This window comes from Erithacus rubecula (genome assembly GCF_903797595.1).
Source record: "Erithacus rubecula genome assembly, chromosome: 18".
NCBI lineage: Eukaryota > Metazoa > Chordata > Aves > Passeriformes > Muscicapidae > Erithacus > Erithacus rubecula.
The window spans coordinates 1,385,901-1,406,277 of record NC_136670.1 but is presented as its reverse complement, the minus strand read 5'-3'; the positions used below and the strand labels follow the sequence as shown (position 1 = coordinate 1,406,277).

The 20,377-nt window shown below is 59.4% G+C and overlaps 1 protein-coding gene across 4 annotated transcripts in view; it reads left to right on the top strand.

The window, feature by feature from the left end:
- DLGAP4 (DLG associated protein 4) overlaps positions 1–20,377 on the top strand; it is a 134,933-nt gene that overhangs the window by 74,788 nt on the left and 39,768 nt on the right. For 2 of the 4 annotated variants that reach the window (XM_079321985.1, XM_079321991.1), the window contains 6 exons: positions 1,526–2,543; positions 3,046–3,099; positions 9,098–9,315; positions 12,119–12,233; positions 15,108–15,158; positions 16,199–16,445. In XM_079321985.1, coding sequence (XP_079178111.1) covers positions 1,593–2,543; positions 3,046–3,099; positions 9,098–9,315; positions 12,119–12,233; positions 15,108–15,158; positions 16,199–16,445 — 1,636 coding nt within the window. In that variant the 5' untranslated portion in view covers positions 1,526–1,592. Of the gene's footprint in view, positions 1–1,525; positions 2,544–3,045; positions 3,100–9,097; positions 9,316–12,118; positions 12,234–15,107; positions 15,159–16,198; positions 16,446–20,377 lie in introns of those variants that run through there. The other 2 variants (XM_079321990.1, XM_079321989.1) reach the window with 2 other exon arrangements.

Below are 20,377 nucleotides of genomic sequence, written 5' to 3'. Positions count from 1 at the left end.
TGGATGGGAAGGCCAGGCTGTGCTCACTGCAGCTTTAGAAATCCCAGCTTGGCTCTGCCAACCCACTGACAGCCACAGAGTTAAATGGAGACTGCAAAGCCCGTCAAGCCATGGAATAAATTCCACCTTTTTTTTTTTTTTTTTTTCTTAATGCTTTCAAAAATTATTTAAAGCTCTGGCTGCTTTTCATTATTAATGCATTTTTCCCTGAGTGAGGAAGACAAGCCTGTCAATCCCTGCCACCCTGCAGTGGTCATTGACTCCACTCCCACACCACTCTGCTGGCCACACTGCAGAAAAGGGACAAATTCCTCGAGAAGACTGGAGACCCATTCCCAGCTGAAAGGGAGAAGCCAGGAGCACAGAGTGCCAGCTCTGCTCCTCACAGGGACATACCATCTGCATGTCTTAGAAGCCTTTTCTTAAGCAATACTCAAACTAAACTAAAAAGGTACTAAGAAACTAAACTAAAAGGCAACAGGAAATAAGAGTTAATTTATACATTCCATGATATTAAGTAGGTTTTAATATGGAAAATCAACTTATTGATTGACAGCTCAACTCATATAAATGTTCATTTTTTCTTTTTCTTTTTTCTTTTAGGCAAATCTTAAAGGCTTGTCATTTTTCCCTGTATAACACAGTAAAGATGAGGATCCCTCTGAACAGAGCAGGACAGAGCAAGACCACTGGGGATGTTCAGTGAGGAGCCCTCAGGGGATCCCTCTGTCCTTTTCACCCCCCCACAGGGATCCCATACCCACTGAAAGGAAAGGACCAACCCCAGCCCCCCGCTGTGGCAGAGGGGACAGGCAGGCTGGCTGGGAGGGTGGCACAGGTGGCACCACTCCCCAGGAGTGGTGCAGGAATCATCATCTGAGCAGCCAACATCTTCTCAGGTCAGGCTCTGAGTGCTCAGAAACACTCAGCTCTTACAGAGCTACTGACGCCATGCTCCGGGCCAGAACCTGCCAGGAAGGCAGCACTGACTGCAGAGGAGGTGTTTGCCAGCTGGGCCAGCCCTGGCATCTGTCACCTCAGGAGCACCAGGCACCCTGCAGAGCTGGGCTGCTCAGCTCTGGACTGCTTGGGCTCAGTAGGACTTGCTGGGCTTTGACAGAAGGCTTTCCTCCAACCCTCTCCATTTGCCCCTCCAGCAAAGGAGGCAGAGCAAAAACCTGCTGGCAGTGCTTCTGTCATGCTGCTGGGGAGGGGACGCTGGTAATTACCCTCGTGCAGCACCAGAACAGGAGCAGCAGTGTTGTGAAGCAGCCCTGAGGCACACAAGCACTGCAACTGCAGTGGGAACATGAATCCTGCCCCTCCTGTGCTGGGCCCTGCTCTCTCCAGCCCCTGGTCTCCCTTCCTCCCCTCTCCTCCCCTCCCACCTCTCCCATCCTGCTTCTCTCCTTTGTCCTTCAACTGTGGTGGCATTTGCTTTGAGAGCGATGGGGATTTGCCCCTGGTGAGGAGTGGGCTGCAGGGGGGTTCCCAGTGGGCTCTCAGCATCTTCTTCTTCCTCCAGCTGCAGGGAGGTCTGCGAGGGCTCTGCCACACCATCCCTGAGCCATGGTCTAGGAAGCACTGGGACCATGAAGGGCTTAGGAGACAACAGAAGCCGCCATCTCTCTGAAAACCTGGACTCCCCTCAAGACTCTCTTTATGCCCCCCAGGACAGGAACCCTTATCTCCTCAGCCCTACCGACTCCTTCACCATGGATCCCCGATTCCCAGCCCAGAACACCGTCCACGGCGACTGTCTCCTTCCGCTCAACAACCAGATCTCCAACAGCAGCACTTTCCCCCGCATCCATTACAACTCCCACTTCGAGGTCCCGGATGACAACCCTTTTCCCAGCCATGCCCAAGCCACCAAGATCAACCGCCTGCCTGCCAACCTCCTGGACCAGTTTGAGAAGCAGCTGCCCATCCACAGGGATGGCTTCAGCACGCTGCAGTTCCAGCGCAGCGACGCCAAGCACCGCAGCGAGAGCCCGGGGCGCATCCGGCACCTGGTGCACTCCGTGCAGAAGCTCTTCGCCAAGTCCCAGTCTCTGGAGGGCCCCACCAAGGGCAACGTGAACGGGAAGAAGGGGACGGATGAGGCCAAGCAAAACCGAAGGAGCAAGAGCAAGGACCGGGCGAAGACCTCGGAGCCCAAGCGCAGGACCAGGTCCAACATCTCCGGCTGGTGGAGCTCCGATGACAACCTGGACAGCGACACCTGCAGCTACCGCAACCCCATGGGGCTGATGACGCTGGGCCGGCAGCCCGACCACAGCCAGCCAAAGTACTTCATGCACGCCTACAACACCATCAGCGAGCACATGCTGAAATCCTCCAAGAGCAATAACGACCTCAAGGTCACCCCTTGCACCAATATCCCCATCAACAACGACTCCAACTACATCAAGCGGGGCTCCTGGTCCACGCTGACGCTCAGCCATGCCCGGGAGGTGTGCCAGAAGGCCTCTGCCACCATCGACAAAGCCTTGCTCAAATCCAAGTCCTGCCACCAGGACTTGGCCTACCACTACCTGCAGGTGGGTGCCGTGGGGAATGTGGGGTGCTCCATGCAGGGAGAACACAGGAGCTCAGGGATGCACCCATGTGACCTTATCAAACATCTCCAGATGGTTCAACCACCACCTCAGGTCACGGAGCCAGGAGAGGGCTGGGGAGGGCCCTGGGAACAGACCCCTGCTCCTCCTGCAGGGACCTGGGGTGCTGATGGGGTCCATGTGCTGGACCATGGCAGTGTGGAGGTGACATGCCACCCCATCTCCTCTGCTGGGTGTGATCCCATTTCCTGCAGGCCTCCCACGTGCCCCCAGTGCCCGCCCAGGCCCTGCAGGTGCTGGGGGATGCTCCTGAGCAGGTGGGGATGTGTCTGCCCCATGTGGCTGTTTCCCATGAGTGCCCACACAGCCTGAACGCTGAGGGGCCATGTGTCACCAGGCCCCCCAGAGACCCCTGTGCCTCATGCACGGGCTGGAGGTCAGCAGCAGTAACTAACACTCAGCCCTTATCTCCACGCGTCGCAAGGATGTGCCGGCGTGCCCGGTCAGCCCCGCTCTGCCCAGCTTCCCTGGAGCACTGGTAGGACCAGCCGCGGGCAGGGCTGGGGCAGCTGCACTGCCAGCCCCGCTTGCATGGCCTGCATGGCAGATGCTGCTTCGAAACCCCGGCTCCTGCAGCCCCAGGGCTGTGGCAGCTTCCAAAAGCGGCGCTGGAGCAGCATGAACCTGGCTGTGCCCTAGAGAGAGGAATGAAGACAAATAAGCCAGGCCTGGATGGGGGGAGGAGGGGACCTCTGCATGTAAATCTCTAGCATCCTTTTAATGCAGAGGTGCCAGGAGCTTCCCTGGCTGTGCCCAGCGGGCTTGGAGGCTTTAAAAAGTGATGAATTATTGAAGCATACTCAGCTTCCGATACCTCGCTGGCCAGGGCTGTAAATCAAATTTCCAAGGGACCGAACTGACTGCATCAGGAACACCAGCAGGGAAAATTATCTTGGCCTGGTTTCTTTTTCTTTACCCCTGCTCCTTGCAGTTAAGCATTTGAGGTTTAAGAGCTGCAGCCAAGCTCTCCAAGGGCCCTGTTCCCCTCAGGCTGCAGCACAGAGCCCAGCAGGCACCCCAACAGCCCCTGGGCTCTGGGGTGCAAGGCTGCCCTGCCCCTTCCCCCCATGTAATGAGCCTCCATTTCTCGACAGCCTGACGCAGGGCTGAGGGCACAGCTGGGTGGCACGGGCCTGGCCAGCAGCTGGGCAGCCCCACCGCTCAGCTGGGAGGACACGGGGCACTGGGACCAGCTCCTCGGCCCCGGGCCGACCGACGCAGGCAGCGCCCAGGTAGGGAGCGTGCTCTGAGCAGGAGCTTTTGCCCAGCTCCCTCTCGCTCTGATCCTCCTGGCACCACTGGCCAGGGCCAGCAGCCTGCACCACTGGACTTGGAGTGGGTAGGGAGCAGCCAACAGCCACAACTGACATGGCTGGAGGGGCACTGGGGTCACCAGGCTGTGACAAACATCTCCAGTGCCTGGGGCTGCCTCTCTGCTTGGTTCACCAGCAGAACCAAGAGCACCAGCAGCCAGTCCCAAAAACATGGTGCCTGGTGCCCCTACGAGCCAACACAGGTGCTTGGGCTCACCTTGTCCCCAGGTGTGCAGTGTCACTCCCAAAGATCAGGGCACAGAGCTAGGAACCTCATAGGAGGATGTGGCTGTTGTATCCCAGGCCCTCCTTGGCACAGGAGCGGTGATGGAGAAGTCACCTCTGGAACCTGTGTGTGGGGAATGTCCTTTTGCTTGGTCACATGTCCCCTGTCACACCTAGGGACACTCCCTCCGTGTACCAGGGGGAGGAACAGCAAGGATCTGCTCTCCCAGTGCCTGGGGGACACAGGACCCTGCTCTGCTTACAGGCAGAAATACCCAGTGAGTGCCAGAGGTGCACAGACATGAGGGAGGGCAGGAGTGGGATGGGGACAAACAGGACACCCCAGCCTCAGGCTGGGTAAGACCCCAAGGCTGTTCACCTTTCCTGCTCCATCTGAAGGGTCTGGGGATTCTGGGGATTCATCAACAACTATTGGGGATCTGTGCAGTGTTTCCAGGCCCTGGAAACATCCATTCCCAGATGCTGGAGCTGCTGATCACCCAGCTCCAGGCCCAGCCCAATCCCATCAGGGTAGGCATCTCTTGAATCAGTCCCTAGGATGACACAGCTCCATCCTTAGAGCACAGTCCCCTGAGAGGGAAGCTGTGCTTCCCATCCCCTGTCTCCCTGTCCCCATGGGCCCCATATGCAGCTGAGAGTACAAGGAAAGAGGCTGAGAAGCTCCTTGGACTGGGAGATGCCCCAGGCAGGAGTGAGCAGGAGCTGTGAGTCCACAGGCAGCACCGAAGGGACAGGCAGTGTGGGGGCTCCGAGGGGACATCACCATGAACCTGATGCATCATCCAGATCAGCCTCCCCAGCCCCACCTCCACTCAGACCACACCAGAGCTTCCTTAACTCCAGGAGCCCTGAAAATAATTCCTAATCCAGAGTGGGTGGCATGTTCAGTGCCAGCCACTCCCCAATGCTGAGTGCCTCTTGCCAGCCCCACGAGCTGCCATGGAGCTGCCATGGCCTGGCTGCAATTGCTTTCTCGAGGACACAGCTGAGCCCGTGGGACAGCACAGGGGACACAGCCCCTGAGGGAGCAGGCTGTGCCCACAGCAGTGCAGCCTGTGCATGGCCTGTGCCCCTTGCAGTGCTCAGCAGGGCCTTCCTGTGCTGCATGTCCGTGTGTGCGGGGCTGGGCTGCATGGCAGAGCTGGCACTTGTGTGATGAAAACCCTGTTTGCTCCTCGAGTCTCTTCCCCCTGACCTGCCCTGGGTGGAGGGAATGCTGCAGCTCCTGCCAGAGCATGGGAGGGGAGCTTTGCCCTTCCCCTCCTCCCCTGCTCCAGGGACTGGACCATGTCCCAAGGGAAGCCTCTCCTGTGGCCCCTTCCCCTTTTCCCTTCATGTTCAGCCCATGGCAGGAGAGCAGCAGAGCCAGACAGCTGTTCCTTGGTGGCTGTGCAGCACTTGGTGACAGTACAGTGCTGTGGCAGCAGTGGAGCCCAGCTCCAGGGGTGGACACATGCCTGGATCCCACATCCCTGCACTGCAGGGCACAAGGAAGGACCCACGTTCCTGCAGCCCCCAAGTCCCCATAAAGTCTCTGGACCTGGTCATCTTCTTACTTCCACTCCTTCCACACCACTCAAAGCACATGGGGCAGAGCCAAGGCCACACCTGGGAGAGCAGCAGGAAGGGCAGCAGAGCCCCACCACTCATGAGGAGCTGCTCTGTGCCTGGCCTGGGTGCCCTCATGCCCACATGGGCATGACACAGTCTGTGCTCAGAGCCCCGGGTCACTGGCCCAGAACTCTGCTGCCTTTCAGGGACTGCACTGGCCACTGTCAGGCCTGTCCTTGATCACAGAAGCTCTCTAGGCTCGTCGCCCCCATCGCAGAGCTTCAGACTGTGGGACAGGCTCTTCACATCCTCCCATAGAGAAGCACCCCAGAGGACCCTGAACAGCACCCAAAGGACCTGTGCTGCTTTTGCCAGCCTCCAAGGGCACCTGCTTGTCTTTGCAGGTGTGACACTTACAAAACTCTTGTCCTGCTCTCTGTCCCACGGGTGCCAGAGCTGTGGGAGTCCCAGCAGACCTGTGGACAGGCAGAGGTGGGACATGCTCCAAAGTGGGGCTGTGGATTCAGAGGGTGCCCTCCCAAGAACCTTCCTTCCCCTTGACTGCTGAACCAGAATATAAAGCATCTCAAGAGCAGCCCTGTGTCCTGCTGCCTTGCCAAGGCACAAAGCAGAAGAGAGGCAGGGAGAGGATTAAGGCAGCTTGGTCAGGACCAGGGGCTGTCATGATGCCCCAGGAGGCTGTTCCTGGGTGAGGGACAAGTCCAGTGGGACAGGCAGTGCTGGGGCAGGCAGCAGAGAGACCCACTGGAGCTGTCCTTGTGCTGCCTGCCCAGAGAACCCAAGGCCAGGAGGCAAATGCAGCAGCCAAGGCAGAATGGGCACTCCTCAGCGTGTGCCCTCGAGCAGTGGCAGCAGAGCAGCTGCAGGATCCTGAGCTCTTAAACCCCACTGCCCCACACAGTGCTGGCCCTGCACAGGGACAGTCCCTGTCCCTGTCCTGCTGGCACACCTGGCTGCTGGCTGGCCCTGCCCTTGTCAGCCAGGGGCTGCAGACAGCCCTGCCATCCTTCCCCAGTCCTGCCACCCTTCCCCAACCCTGCCACCCTTCACCAGCCATCCTTCAGCAGCCCTGCCACCCTTCAGCAGCCCTGCCACCCTTCAGCAGCCCTGCCACCCTTCCCCAACCCTGCCACCCTTCACCAGCCCTGCCACCCTTCTCCAACCCTGCCACCCTTCACCAGCCCTGCCACCCTTCTCCAACCCTGCCACCCTTCACCAGCCATCCTTCAGCAGCCCTGCCACCCTTCTCCAGCCCTGTCCCTCTTCACCAGCTCTACCATCCTTCACCAGCCCTACCATCCTTCTGCAGCCCTACCATCCTTCTGCAGCCCTGCCTGCTCTCTCCAGCCCCATGCTGGCCCAGACCCCACAGGCAGGAGCTGCAGCTCAGCCCAAGGAGAAAGCAGCCAGTAAAATGCAATCTCCAGTTAGACCTGGCACCAAGATAATCAATATACAAGTGATTCTCAGGGTTCTTATCTCCTTCAGAAATGGTCAGAGCCAGGCATCCCAGTGACCTGTGGGATCCTTCCAGTGGCAGGAGCCACCTGGAGCCAGTGGGTCCCTCGTGGCCTCAAGGCCACCAGTACAGAGGCAGCACTCACACCCAGCAGGGAAAGGGCTCCCAGCTCTTGCATTTGTAAGGACCTGAGGGATGAAACCCACAGCCCCTGAGCTGGACAGTCATGTGAGTAGCCAGCCTGGGAGCTGTGGCCAAGCATAAAGATTGCAGGAGCAGAGTGGAAAGAGATGGGAGAATCCACACCAGCAACAAGTGGGTCCAGGAAGGCCTGGCCTGTGTGCATGCCTCACGTGGAAGACTCAGTCCCCTTTGGTCCCCACCTGGATCAGCCCTGGCTCTGTTCCACAACTCTCAGGAATGCGGGTGCTGGGTCACAGGTGCACTCCAGGCAGAGCCCTGTCACCAAAGCAGCCCCAGGGTGGCCTGGGGTGTGTTGCACAGAGTGGGCACAGGGAGCACGCTGGCAGGACACAGGCTGAGTCCCTGCTCCTTCGGGCAGGAGAAAGCCCTCAGCTGTGCTCTGTGGATTGAGCTTGCACTTGGACACAGCCTGCAGATCTGAGCCTCATCTGAAGGTGCTATAACCCAGCAGCATCAGACACAACCTCAGGCTGGCTCTGCTGGGAGCAGGGATGGGAACAGGTATCACAAGGCTCTGCTTTACCACAACTGCAACCCAGCCCTGCATGCCCAGAGCATAGTGTGAGCTGTTGCTGCTCAGCCCTGTGGCTCCCTGGGCAGCTGGGCAGGTCCAGCAGCTCCATCCAGCAGAGCCAAGGTGGGATCTCTTGTCAGCACAAGCTGTGCTCAGCACAAGACCTGTCACTGCTCCTCATGGCATCCTCAGCTGCTGCTGGAGCAGTCTGAGTGGTCCTGGGCTGCCCTGGCACTGGCATGGCATGAACATTGCTGCGTACTCCTGGGCCTGGCTGCTTCTTGGCCATGTCCTCGAGGGCAGGACAAAGGCCAGCAGCAATCCAAGTGAGAAACAAAGTCAAGGTTTGCTCCTGGAAACCTGGGCTTCCCATCTTTCTCCTGACTTGTTCCACATCACATGTGGCTCATCCTGGTCAATCCTGGGCACTTTGTCTGCCCCACAAACTCTTCACAGGATGGGCAGGGTGGGTGGTGGCTGCTGTGGCTGCTCAGTGCTTCAGGCCTCCCATGGGACCATCAGCTCGTTCCTCCCTACCGAGGGAACAAGAAACCATGTCTGCCTTAAATTTACTGTAGAGTTGGCATCTTGGTAGGGGTAGAGGTGCTTTTCATGCCCAAGGTACTGCTCATCTCTCTGCAGAGAGGCCAGCTAAAGGTCTGTGTGCCCAAGCTGCTCTAGAGGGACTTGTGAGAGCCTGATGTGGTTTCAGAAAGTAATTTCAGCCACTCAGAGTCACCTTCAACTCAAAAGCTTAAAGAGCCCATGGAGGTCTGGGCTCTGAGCCCCAGGCCCTGCTCCACAACAGCACTTTTATGTTCAGTGACATGGTCTGTGCCATGAACACCACGTCCAGCCCTGTCCCAGTGCCCCACACAGGCCCAGTGAGACCGTCCCCTCCTCCCCTGTTACACCTGGCATCGTGCAGCTAAGTCCTGGCTGTGGGAGCATGGCTGGGACAGAGCTGGGAATGGCTGTGATGTGCTTAAACAGAGGCCACCAAGCCAAGGGCTGCCTGGCATGAACTGGTAAGGGAGGGTTGTGAAGGAATCGCTGCTTATTCCCACCACAGCACAGTGGAAGGTCCAGCAATCTCCTCAGTTGCCCATGGTCCCAGCAGGATGGGATGTGCCATGCCATGTCTGCTGACGCTGCCTCCCTCCGGCAGGTGCCCCACGGGGAGTGGAACAGCACGCTGTCCCGGGACAAGGACAGCGAGATCCCCTGCCGGCGCATGCGCAGCGGGAGTTACATCAAAGCCATGGGGGATGACGACAGCGAGGACTCGGAAACCAGCCCCAAGCCATCCCCGAAAACTGCAGCTCGGAGGCAGAGTTACCTCAAGGCCACCCAACAGTCCCTGAGTGAGCAGAGCACCACACAAAGGTAACGCTGGAGCTCCTCTGGGAGCACTTCATGGGTCTGCAGGGCCAGGTCTGGAGCAGCCCTGGGGTTGCAGCACCCCACAGAGGCCTGTGTGGCATCAGAGCCCAGCAGGGGCTCTGTTAGGGCACCCCAGCCCTAAATGAGAGATGAGGAGACAAGCGAGACAGGGGAAGAAGTGGGTCCCCATCCTGCTGATTCCCAGTAGCCTGGTGTTAGGACCTGCTTCAGGTCCCTGTCCCCTCAGCCAGGGGGAGAGCACTCCTCTGATGGAGCTGTAGGGATTTCCTCTCCAAGCATCTTCTGCTCTGGGAGAATGGTGAGATCCCAACCCCAAGATGCCCCTTGGCCATGGAAGCTGCTCACCCAGAATGGCAGAGGACACTTGGCCTGCTGGGACTGTGTCTGGAGCTGGTCTGCTCCAGAGGTGTCCAGGGACCTTGTGACCAGCCAGAAGGTTTGCACACTGGGCTGGAGGATATCCTGAGGAGCTGAGAGGTTTGGCCAGGTGTTGAGGGAGGAAAATCCAGAATGGTTTGAGCCAGATAGACAAAGCCAGGGGAGCAGAGCAGAAGCTTTGCTGGGCCAGAGGCTGGTCCTGCAGGATGGGCTCTGCGTGACTGGGCAGTGATGCTGTGCAATGTCCTCAGCAGCTGCTTCACATCCCAGGAGAAGGGACCTGGGGGCTGTCAGTGCCGGGATGCTGCAGCTGGGGCAGCTGTGAGAGGTGCAGAGGGGCATGAGGAGCCACTGGGGATGAACTGCTGAGGCTCAGCATGCAGAGGGAAGTGGGGTGCAGGGAGGTGGGGACACCACAGAGCCTTCACATTGAGACCAGGTGCTGCTTTCTGCTGTCAGAAGATGACAAAATCAGCCATGGGGAGCCCTGGAAATGCCTGCTCTGGATCCATCCCTGTTCCAAGCCTTCACTTCCACCTCAGGGCAGCAGAGTGAAGTCCTGGAGTCTGTGGTGAAAAATACCCACATAGAGAGGCTGGGGTTCCTTCTGCCCTGGTCATCGTCCATCCAGACCATGTCCATCGGGATGTGGCCTGGCCTGAGGGCTGGGCTCAGCCAGAGCCGGGACTATGCTGGGACAGATCTGGGATGCGGCTCCGGGGCCTCCGGGCAGGGCTCTTCCCCACAGGAGCTCTGCGGGGGCAGAACCCCGCGGGACCCTGTCCGGGACCAGGCTGGAGCCGGAGCCGGGAATGGAGCCTGAGCTGGAGCTGGGGATAGAGCCGGGACTGGGGATACAGCCGGGACTGAAACCAGGGATAGAGCTGAGAATGGAGCCCGGATTGGGGCTGGAGCCAGGACGATAGTGGGGACGGAGCTGGAAATAAAACCGGGCATGAAGCCGGAGTCGGGGACGGAGCCGGGAATAAAGGCAGGGATGAAGCCGGAGTCGGGAATAGAAGCCGGGCTGCGGCCGGAGCCGGGAGCGGAGCGCGGTCGCCACCTGGTGCCCGGCACTCGCCGCCCGGCCGCAGCCCGAGCCCGGCAGCCGGGGCACCCCGGGCTGTGCCTGGAACGGGGGCACAGGGGCAGCCGGAGCCAGGGCAGGGCGCAGAGCCGGCCCTCTGCGAGGGTCTCTGCCCCGCCAAGGACTGTTGGCCGCTCTCTGACTCGGTTGTCCCGTGGGCAGGCGGCTGAAGGTCGGTGGGGTGGCACAGGGACATTGCCCACCCCAGGAGAGGTGGCTCATGGTGTCAGCTCACTGACAAAGCCCTCAGCATGAGGGAAACCCGACAGTCAGCAGAGAGCCCAGGGCTAGGGGTGTCACACAGCCCGTGGTCCCCATGTGGCCTGGCTGTCTCCTCCATCTCCCCTGGCAGAAGAGACAATTCCCCATTCCCGTCCCACCCTGGGATGGACACTTCAGAGTCCCTGTGGGTGCCCACGTGCTGCACAGGTCCTACCGTGCCCTGAGCTCCGCTGTCCCCAGGCAGGTGACAATCAGACCTCTGTACCCCGGCCCTGGCAGATTTAGGGGAAGCTCCTCTGTTGGGATCACAGGTCATTGCAGATGGAGAAGTCCCACAGCTGTCCTGGCCTCTGACTATGTCCCCCACTGTATGCACCTGGCCTGCCACCAGGACTCCTTCACACAGGGTGTGGTGGAACAGAGCCCCATGGGAGCCCCATCCTTCCCCAGCCCCCAATTGCCTGGGGTTCAGTGAGAGTCCTGTTCTGCTCCTGTGCACAGCCTGCTGCTGTGCCCCAGGATGTATGGCAGTTTCCCCCTGCAAAGCTGTACTGGAAATACTGATCCCTTGCTCATGCAGCACTGTCATTCCAGCTAGGTTCCCACTGGACTTCTTCCAGATAATCTTTTGGGTTCCTCCATACAAGTGTAAATATATGTATCTTGCAGTTGTTTCCAATTGCAAAATCCACAAAATGCAAAATTAAAAGTCGTTTCTCACTCCTTCCTTTTCCAGAAATCCAGGCAGTGCTGTGACTAGAGACTGGCACTGATCCCACATGCTCCCTGGGGCTCAGACTGATCTGGCATTTGCAGTGCATTCCTGGGGGCAGCAGGACCCAAAATCTTGCCCTTCTCCTTCCACTGCACCTCACAACCCTTTTCCTGTGTGCCAGGTGCAGGGTGAGGAGGCGCTGCCTTCTCCAGGAGCCAAGCAGTGCACAGGGTGCCCAGCATCCTCCTGGTGCTGCCACGTGTGCCTGTGACTGTGCCTGTGCCCAGCAGAGGGGCCCTGGGCAGGGGGTCTGGCTCTGCTCCAGCACTGCCCCAGCCCTGCCTCTGCCATGGGGACACCCTCACACCTCTCTCTGCTGCCAGGAGCCTGGACCGCCTGGACTCTGTTGAGATCCTCCTACCTCCGAAGTTCCCGACCTGGGAGGAAGAATACAACCAGATCTCTGACAGTGTCAATGAATCCAGCTGCATCAACCAGGTGAGGGGCTGAAGTGCTGACCCACTGTGCTGGCAAAGCCAGCGAGGGAGGAGGCCAGCTCAGGGGAGAGGGAGCATCTTCTTCCCTCTTCAAAAGGCACTGGCTGAGCTCCAGGGACTGCACAGGCTGTTCTCTGGCAGCTGTACCAATGGGTCATGGCCAGCTCTTTAATCAGGATTCCTATAAGACCTCCTTTCTGCAGCTTTGCCTCCTCTCACACTGCTGGAGCAGCCAAAATCCCTCTGCCACAGGTAAGGTAACCCAGAGGGTGCCCCACAGTGCTGGGGAAGCTCAGGGCTGCTCTGGGTGCAGGGTCTCACTGTGTCACCCCTCAGAACTATGTGCAAGGCTGTTCAGCCTTGCTGCAAGCCCCTCATGTCCACTGGGTGGGTCCAGAGCCGGGGCCAGCCTCAGCTGGTGGTGTCCAGCCTGGGACCCTGCAGGGTCACCAGGGACAGTCACCCTGCTCAGCTCATCCCTCATGCAGCAGACTGGACCCAGGAACAAGGTGCCTGTAGGGACAAGGGAGGCTGTCCTGCCAGCCAGCTGGGGATGTCTCTTTTGGATATTCCTGGGCCCCATGGCAAAGGATGCCTGTGAGACGCTGGCAGAGGGTAACAAACCCCTTGCCACAAGGTGGGCTCAAGCCCCAGCTGCAACATTTGGGATGCAGTTGATGCAGAATGGGTCTAACTTCCCACAATGTGGTTATGGGATTTCTCTGGAGCTCCTTGGGGCCGGGATTGCTCTGGAGCTGCCTCCCAGCTGGGAGATAACCAGTGCCAGGATGAGCCTTTGAGAGATCCCGTGTGCTCATCTCAGCCCATGGGCCTCTGTCCCATCTGTTCCTGCGTGTCTGCATGGGGACATGGACCCACACAGCTGCTCTGGGGGGGCAGAGCAGCAGGATGGGCATCAGGAGCCCTAGGGTGAGAGGAGAAAAGGGCACGTCCTGCCTGTGTTCCCATCCAGGTGTGGGGGGCTCTGAGCCTCTTGGCTGGAGTCTCCTGCTGTCCCAGAGCAGTCGGAGCCCTCAGAGGGGGGCTCAGGGGAGCAGGGGCATTGCTGGGCATTCCTGTGGTGAGTCCTGTCTCTTGTGCAGCAGCAGCAATGTGCTGGGTGTCTCAGTGCACAGTGGGGTCAGGACTGCCATGTCCTTGTCCTTTGCGTGTCAGTCCGTGCTGAAGTCTCTGCAGGTGACCATGGGGCTGTGCTCTATCCATGTCTAGAGCTGCTTCCAGTGGCAGAGTGCAGCACCCCCATGGGGACAGCAGGAGGGGCTTGGAGCTGAAGGGTCTGAGCAGCCCATGATGGGCCAGGAGCTGCACAAGCAGCCAGCCCAGAGCCAGACTGGTGGTACTGGGATTGCTGGGAGCACACTGACTGCCACAGCAGCCGCTCACACAGGAGGCTGCTGCCACAACGTGCCCTCTGCCACTGTCACCTGAAAACCAGAGAGGTCAGCTGCAGCTGGCTGGGATTGAGAGGTCTCCCACAAACTGCACGTGTGCTGATGCAGGATGGAGCTGGTTCATCTGCCAGTGCTTGCTGGTCTCATCCATCCCAGTGCCAGAGGCAGTTCCTGCCCTGCCCTCATTTTTGTGTGACCTCCAACATCTTCCTTGTGTGTCCAGCCAGACCCCAGTGTCTTCCCACGTGGAAACACCCCCAACTCTGACAGACAAGTCCCCTCTGCTTAGTTTTGTCCCCACCCAGCTGCAGTGTGCAGCCCTCTGGCAGTCCGGGGATCACCACGTGTGTGTGTCAGCACCCGTCACACCAACGGGGACAGAGCTGGTGACCCCAATACTGCCAAGCCCCACCGTGAGCTGTGCCCTGGGCAAGAGGGTCAGGCCCTTTCCCAGAGCCAAGCCTCTTCCCTCAGTTGCACTTTGAACATGAATTCTTCCCGAGAGGAGTCATCCTGGGCAGGTGGTGCCAGGCAGAGCCCCGAGGGTGGAGAGGAGGAGGAGGAGGCAGCGCAGGGTCTGGCAGGGTCTGTCCGTATGCTGAGTGTGTGCTGTGACTTTGCTCTGCTGGGGAGGCAGAACAGCTTCTGTGTGGCTTTTTCTGGCGTGGGGAGACAGCAGCGAGGTGGCCAGCCCAGCCCTGCAGGGACAGCCCAGCCCTGCAGGGACAGTTCCTGAGTGACAGCCCAGACCTGCAGGGACAGCTCCATGGGACAGCCCAGCCCTGCAGGGACAGTTCCTGAGGGACAGCCCAGCCCTGCAGGGACAGCTCCAAGGGACAGCCCAGCCCTGCAGGGACAGTTCCTGAGGGACAGCCCAGCCCTGCAGGAACAGCTTCAAGGGACAGCCCAGCCCTGCAGGGACAGTTCCTGAGTGACAGCCCAGACCTGCAGGGACAGCTCCATGGGACAGCCCAGCCCTGCAGGGACAGTTCCTGAGGGGCAGCCCAGCCCTGCAGGGACAGCTCCAAGGGACAGCTCCCCCCACATGGAGCTCTCTGCCCACGCCCCTGGCTCTGCAGCTGTGAGCGCTGGGGGCTACCCAGGGAACCACGGCCACCTTGTCCAGCTCCCCTGTGTGCTGAGGGGGGTCGCAGCACGGTGTGTCCCCAGTGTCCCCTGTGGCTGTAGATGGATATGGTGCCCAGAGCAGGCTGAATGCTCAGCAGCTTCTCCTGTGGTCGAAGTGTCCTGTGGAGCTTCGTCATGTCCGTGCCAATGTCTGAGGGGCCTGTGTGGCCTCGCTTGGCATCCTTGGAGCTCTGCAGTTTGTACTGAAGTGTCAGCAGCAGTGCCCGAGGGGACGGGCCTCCCGCTCCCCTTGTCCTCGGTCCCTGTGCAGTGACTGTCTGTGTGAGGGGCTCCCCTGTTATTGGCCTTTAACCTTCTCCAACTCTTTCTTCCAGATGTTTGGACCCCCCTCACTTATCCCTCAGATATTTACCCATGGAGAGCAGGTATTGTCCCGCTGGCGTTTCTCTCATCCTTCCTCACGGAGCTTTCTGGGGCCAGCCTGGACATCCACGGCAGGGTGTGAGGCAGGCTCTGGGGTCAGCCCATGGCAAGGCCAGCAGCAGGAGGGGAAGGAAAAGAGGAGAAGGAGACAGCACTCCTGACCCAGGCACTGCAAGGCAGCTGGAGAGCTTGAGTCCTGGGCCCAGCAGGGGCTTAGGGACCATCAGTTTTAGGGGGAAAGCAGATGAACTTCTCGAGCCAAACCTCGTGGAGCTCAGATGCCAATGCTGGGCAGAAGCAATGCTGTTGTGTGCCAGGAGAAAGAAAGGGCCAGGAGAGATGGATGTGGGGAACAGGGCCAGTCTGAGCATCTCTCACCTGTATTTCAGAGTCTGCTCTGAGCTGGGTCTGGTTGGACCTGGCTGAGCCTCTCCCAAGACCAAGTTTGCCCAGCAGCTGCCACGGGAGAGCAAGGCAGGGCTGTGGGCAGGAGGGAGGAAGGTGGGGGCAGTGGGAGAGCCACCCCTGCCCTGCTCACCCCTGGCCACAGCCAAGCCCTCTCCTGGCCCTCACCAGGGATGCGGCTGGGATGGGTTCCGAGACCCACCCTAGGCAAGTGTGGGGGCTGTCCCCCAGCCCACAGCTCTCCCCTGCTGTCTCCCCATGTTCCCCCTGAGGAGCAAGCCTGCCCTGGAGGGGTCTCACATTGAGGCTGGGGTGTCACAGCTGTGCTGGGACAGGGGCCCTGGCAGAGGCTGGGCTGGCGTTTTGGCCACACAGGCTCTCAGCAGCAGGACTGGGGGTGTTTCACAGGCACTGAGCTGGTAAGTGTCCCCTACTCCACCAGCAGGGACCCTCTCGCCTCCAAGGAGGGGTTGCTCTTGTCTCTCTCAGCAGAGAGCCCCTGCAGCACTGACCACTGACTACTGCCGTGAGTGGGACCAGGCAGGGGTGGCCGAGGGCGAGGTGCAGGAGGGGAGGGAAGGGAAGGGTCGAAGGTGGCCGCAGGCAGGGCTGACTGGGCTGCCCCTGTCCCGTGCAGGCACCCGAGCCGGAGCTGGGGGAGCAGTACGAGCCCGTCTGCGACTCCACCTACAGCGAGGCCGAGTCAGCGGCCGCGGAGGTGCTGGACCTGCCCCTGCCCAGCTATTTCCGATCCCGGAGCCACAGCTACCTCCGCGCCATCCAGGCAGGCTGCTCCCAGGAGGACGACACGGGCTCCGTCCGTTCCATCTCCCCGCCGCCCGCGGGCAGCCTCAGCGGCAGCAGGACCCTGCCCACCAACAGCAGTGAGTGCCGCGGCGCGGGGACAGGGGACACTGCTGGCGCGGCCAGGCGCTGGGCTCGGGGACCTGCCTCCCCAGCCCTGGTTGTCCGTCACTTTTGGGGGGCGTGGGGCTTGCTCTGTGCCCGAGGGGATGGGCAGCAGCTGGATGTGGGTGCTGGAATGGCAGATGGGCTCTGGGTGCTGTGGTGTGACTAGCAGGTCAAGGGAGGAAAATCCCCCTGCTCTACTCTGCTCTCCTGAGACTCCTTCTGCAGACATGCTCCAAGAGCTGGAGCCCCTCTGCTCTGGAGACAGGCTGAGAGAATAAGAAATGTTCAACCTGAAGAGGAGAAGGCTCCAGGAAGATCTTAGAGGTTAGTGAGGCTCTGGCACAATCTGCCCAGAGCAGCTGTGCCTGCCCCATCCCTGGAAGTGTCCAAGGCCAGGTTGGACAGGGCTTGGATCAACCTGGTCTAGTGGAAAGTGCTTCTGCTCAGGGCAGGGGTGGGACTGGATAAGCTTTATGGTTCTTTCAAACCAAACTATTCTGTGATTCTGTGATGACCCAATATCCCTGGCTGTGGGGTACAAACACGTCTTGCACTGAGCTTCAATGCACTTAGAAGCTTTCCCAAGCCCCAGAGCCCAGCATTCCTGTGCTGAGCCATGGCAATATTTCCACAATGCTCCAAGTCCCTTGATCTGCATCACTTTGCATCATTTTCTCCAAGGCAGCCTGTGCCCTCCCTGGCTCTGGCCAGCCCCAGGGCTCTGGATGGGGCTCAGGTGTAGCACAAGGTGTGAGGAGCTGAGAGGTCCCATCCTGGGAGCTGGTCAGCAAAGGTGATATCTTGGTGTTCCTGAACATGGTAGTACATGTACATGGTGCAAGGCACATGCCAGAGCAGGCAGGAAGAATCCAGAACCTCCCCAGGGTTGTCTGTGGAGGCACCATGCCCCATCCCCATGGGGATGCTGGGGACAGGACCAGCAGGACAGTTCCTCTCAGGACCAGCTCTGGCACCAAGGGGGATTTAGAGCAGCTCAGCTCATCTGCTCTGGGCAAAGCTGCCAGAGCACTGGGGTGGGCTGTCAGTGGGAGACAGGCACATCCAGCTCTGGGCAGAGTGGGGAGGAGGCACTGGCAGCCTTCCTGCCTGGCTCCAGGCCTTCCTCCTCAGAGATATGGGCATGGCTGAACATCTCCCTTCAGTGTCTGAGCTGCAGAGGCATCCCAGTCAAGGTCCACAGGATGAGGCAGGAACTGGAAGAGATCCCCTGGGACGGATGGGCTGCTTGCTCAGCCCTGTCCCTCCTTCCTGCCACTCTCTCCGTTCTGCTTCTCTCCCACACTCCTTCCACCTGGCTGCCCCTCTGCCACAGCCTTCTCCTTGCTGGCTCAGCCCTGCTGAGCTCAGTGCTGCCACAGTTCCAGGCTGACACTGGGCAGCAGCAGCAGGCAGGCTGGGAGCAGGGGGCTTCCAAAATGCCTGGGTGCCACCTCTCTCTGACACAAGCCAGCACAGTTCTGCTGGCTCCCAGAGCATCCCCCAGCCCTGCACGTTGGCTGCTGGGGCTTTGGGAGGGAAAGGGTTCTGGTGGAGGCTTGGGGAGCAGAGAGGAGCATCTGTGGTTGTGCATGCACAGGATGTGGGAGGCAGCAGACACATCTGGACAGCACTCACACCTCTAATCAGCCATCTGGACTCAGTTCCCCTGCAAATCATGGAATTACTTTGGTTGGAAAAGCCTTCTCGGATCATTGAATCCAACTGTCAACACAGCACTGCCAAGGCCACCACTAACCCATGTCCCCAAGTGCCACAGCCACAAGTTTTTGAACACTTCCCAGGGATGCTGACTCCACCACTGCCCTGGGCAGCCTGTGCAAGTGCCTGAGCACCCTTTCCATGAAGAGTTTTCCCTAATATCCAATCCAAACGCCCCCTTGCTGCAACTTGAGGCCATTTCCTCATCCTGTCACTTGTTACCTGGGAGAAGAGCCTGATCCCCACCTGGCTGTGTCCTCCTGTCAGGGAATTGTAGAGACTGAGGTCCCTCCTGAGCCTCTTTTTCTCCAGTTTGAGCACCTCAGCTCTCTCAGCCACTCCTGGTGCTCTAGTCCCTTCCCCACCTCTGTTTCCTTCCCTTGCTGTGCTCCAGCCCCTCAAGGTCTTTCTTGTCATGAGGGGCCATGAAATGGACACAACACTGGAGGAGCCTCAGCAGTGCCCAGCACAGGGCACAGTCACTGCCCTGGTCCTGCAGCCACACCATGGCTGGCACAGGCCAGGTGCCCTTGGCCTCTTGCCCACCTGGGCACATCTGGCTCTTGTTTAGCTGCTGTCAGCCAGCACCCCTGGGGCCTTTTCTGTGCATCCCTGAGGCTCTAAGTGGCTGGCGGTGTAGGAGAGGGGCCTCCCCAGCAGCAGGTGGCATCAGCCTGGACACACGGGGAGAGGTGACAGGGTGCACTGTCACCTGCAGGCGTAATGGTCGCTCATGGCCTCTGCTCCATGCAGGGCTCTGGGATGACACCATTAAGAGCCCTCACCCAGACACATCCCAGAGATGCCTTTCTTCATCCAGCATCCATGTACCAGCCCAGAGGAATGGGGACCACCATGCTTCTGTCTGTGTAGGGACACATCCTAAACAGGCACCAGCAGCAGCAGTGCTGGGGCCAACACAGGCTTCATGTTCCTTGAGAGCCATGTGGGGGCTGGATGCTAAAGCAGAGGGATTCAGGCACTGTCAGAGGGCAGGAGGGGGCAGGGAGCTCCATGCAGGGTGTATGGGGGAGCACGGGGGAGAGCCCTGACAGCTGTCACACCCCTGCCACGCCAGTTCCTCCCACTAATGCCTGTGTCACCGGCACATTACAAGGCAATTAGCTCCCATTTGACAGCCTGCGAGACAGATGATGAGCTGCCCTTGATCAGCCTTAAACAAAGCTTTGTGTCTTGCGCAGCCGGAGTCTCAAAAGCCCCAGTGGAACCCATTCCTCTAATTGCCAGGCGTGTGGTGACAGCCGCGCCACTCCCGAGCACCACAAAGGGCTCCCCAGCCCCGGCTCCTGCTTATTACAGGCAGCTCTGGGAATTGCTTGTTTAATAGACTGCTTGCAATGCAGAGAGGAGTATTTGATGTCCAGGGGAAAACAGGGAAACAGAGGTGAGCAAGCAAATACAGCAGGGAAAGCTCACACCAAGCCAGTTCTACTCGAGCTCTTCCCAGTGCTCCTTGTGCCATCTGTAACACCAGCCTTGCTCAGAGCATCCTGCCCTGGGATTCAGCAGCCTGCTCCCACAAAACTCAGGTGTCCAGCTCCTTAACCTGTGTCCAGATCTCTTGCAGGAAGGCCAGGGCTGCACCTTGTGCCCATCAATATACCAGAACTCTGCCAAGGCTGGGCAGGACAGCATTATCCAGGAGAGAGCAGCTGCCCTCTGTCTCCCACCTGCTTCCTGTCTTCTTTGTTGGCTTTTGTTGCCCTGTTTATGACTAAAATAGAGAACTGGCTTCTGGGCCCATGGCTGTACTGGGGACCCTGCTCTGCCCCAGGAGAGGCAGGTGCCAGCCCAGTCCCCTGGCAGTGATATGCTTGTAGGGGCAGCAGGGCTGTGCTCAGGAGCAAGGACAAAGTGCCTGCACCCCTCGTTGTACTGTCCCACTCCCCAAGGGCTGGCTCACTGTGGGATGAGTTTCCACGGCTTCTGAGAAAGTCGTGTGGCTTCAGGGAAAGTCGTGTATCTTCCTCCTCCTTCTCCTCCTCTGTGTGCCATGATCTTGGTCTCTGTGTAGGCAGGCAATTTCTGTTGCACTCCTCTTGGCTGTCATGGCCTTCTCTCCCGTGTGGGGAAGCAGCAGCGGTGGGAAGGCACAGGGAGCTCATAGCAGGCCAGGAGCTGTTGCTCAGCCAGCAGTGAAGCACCACTGCAGCCCCTCACTAAT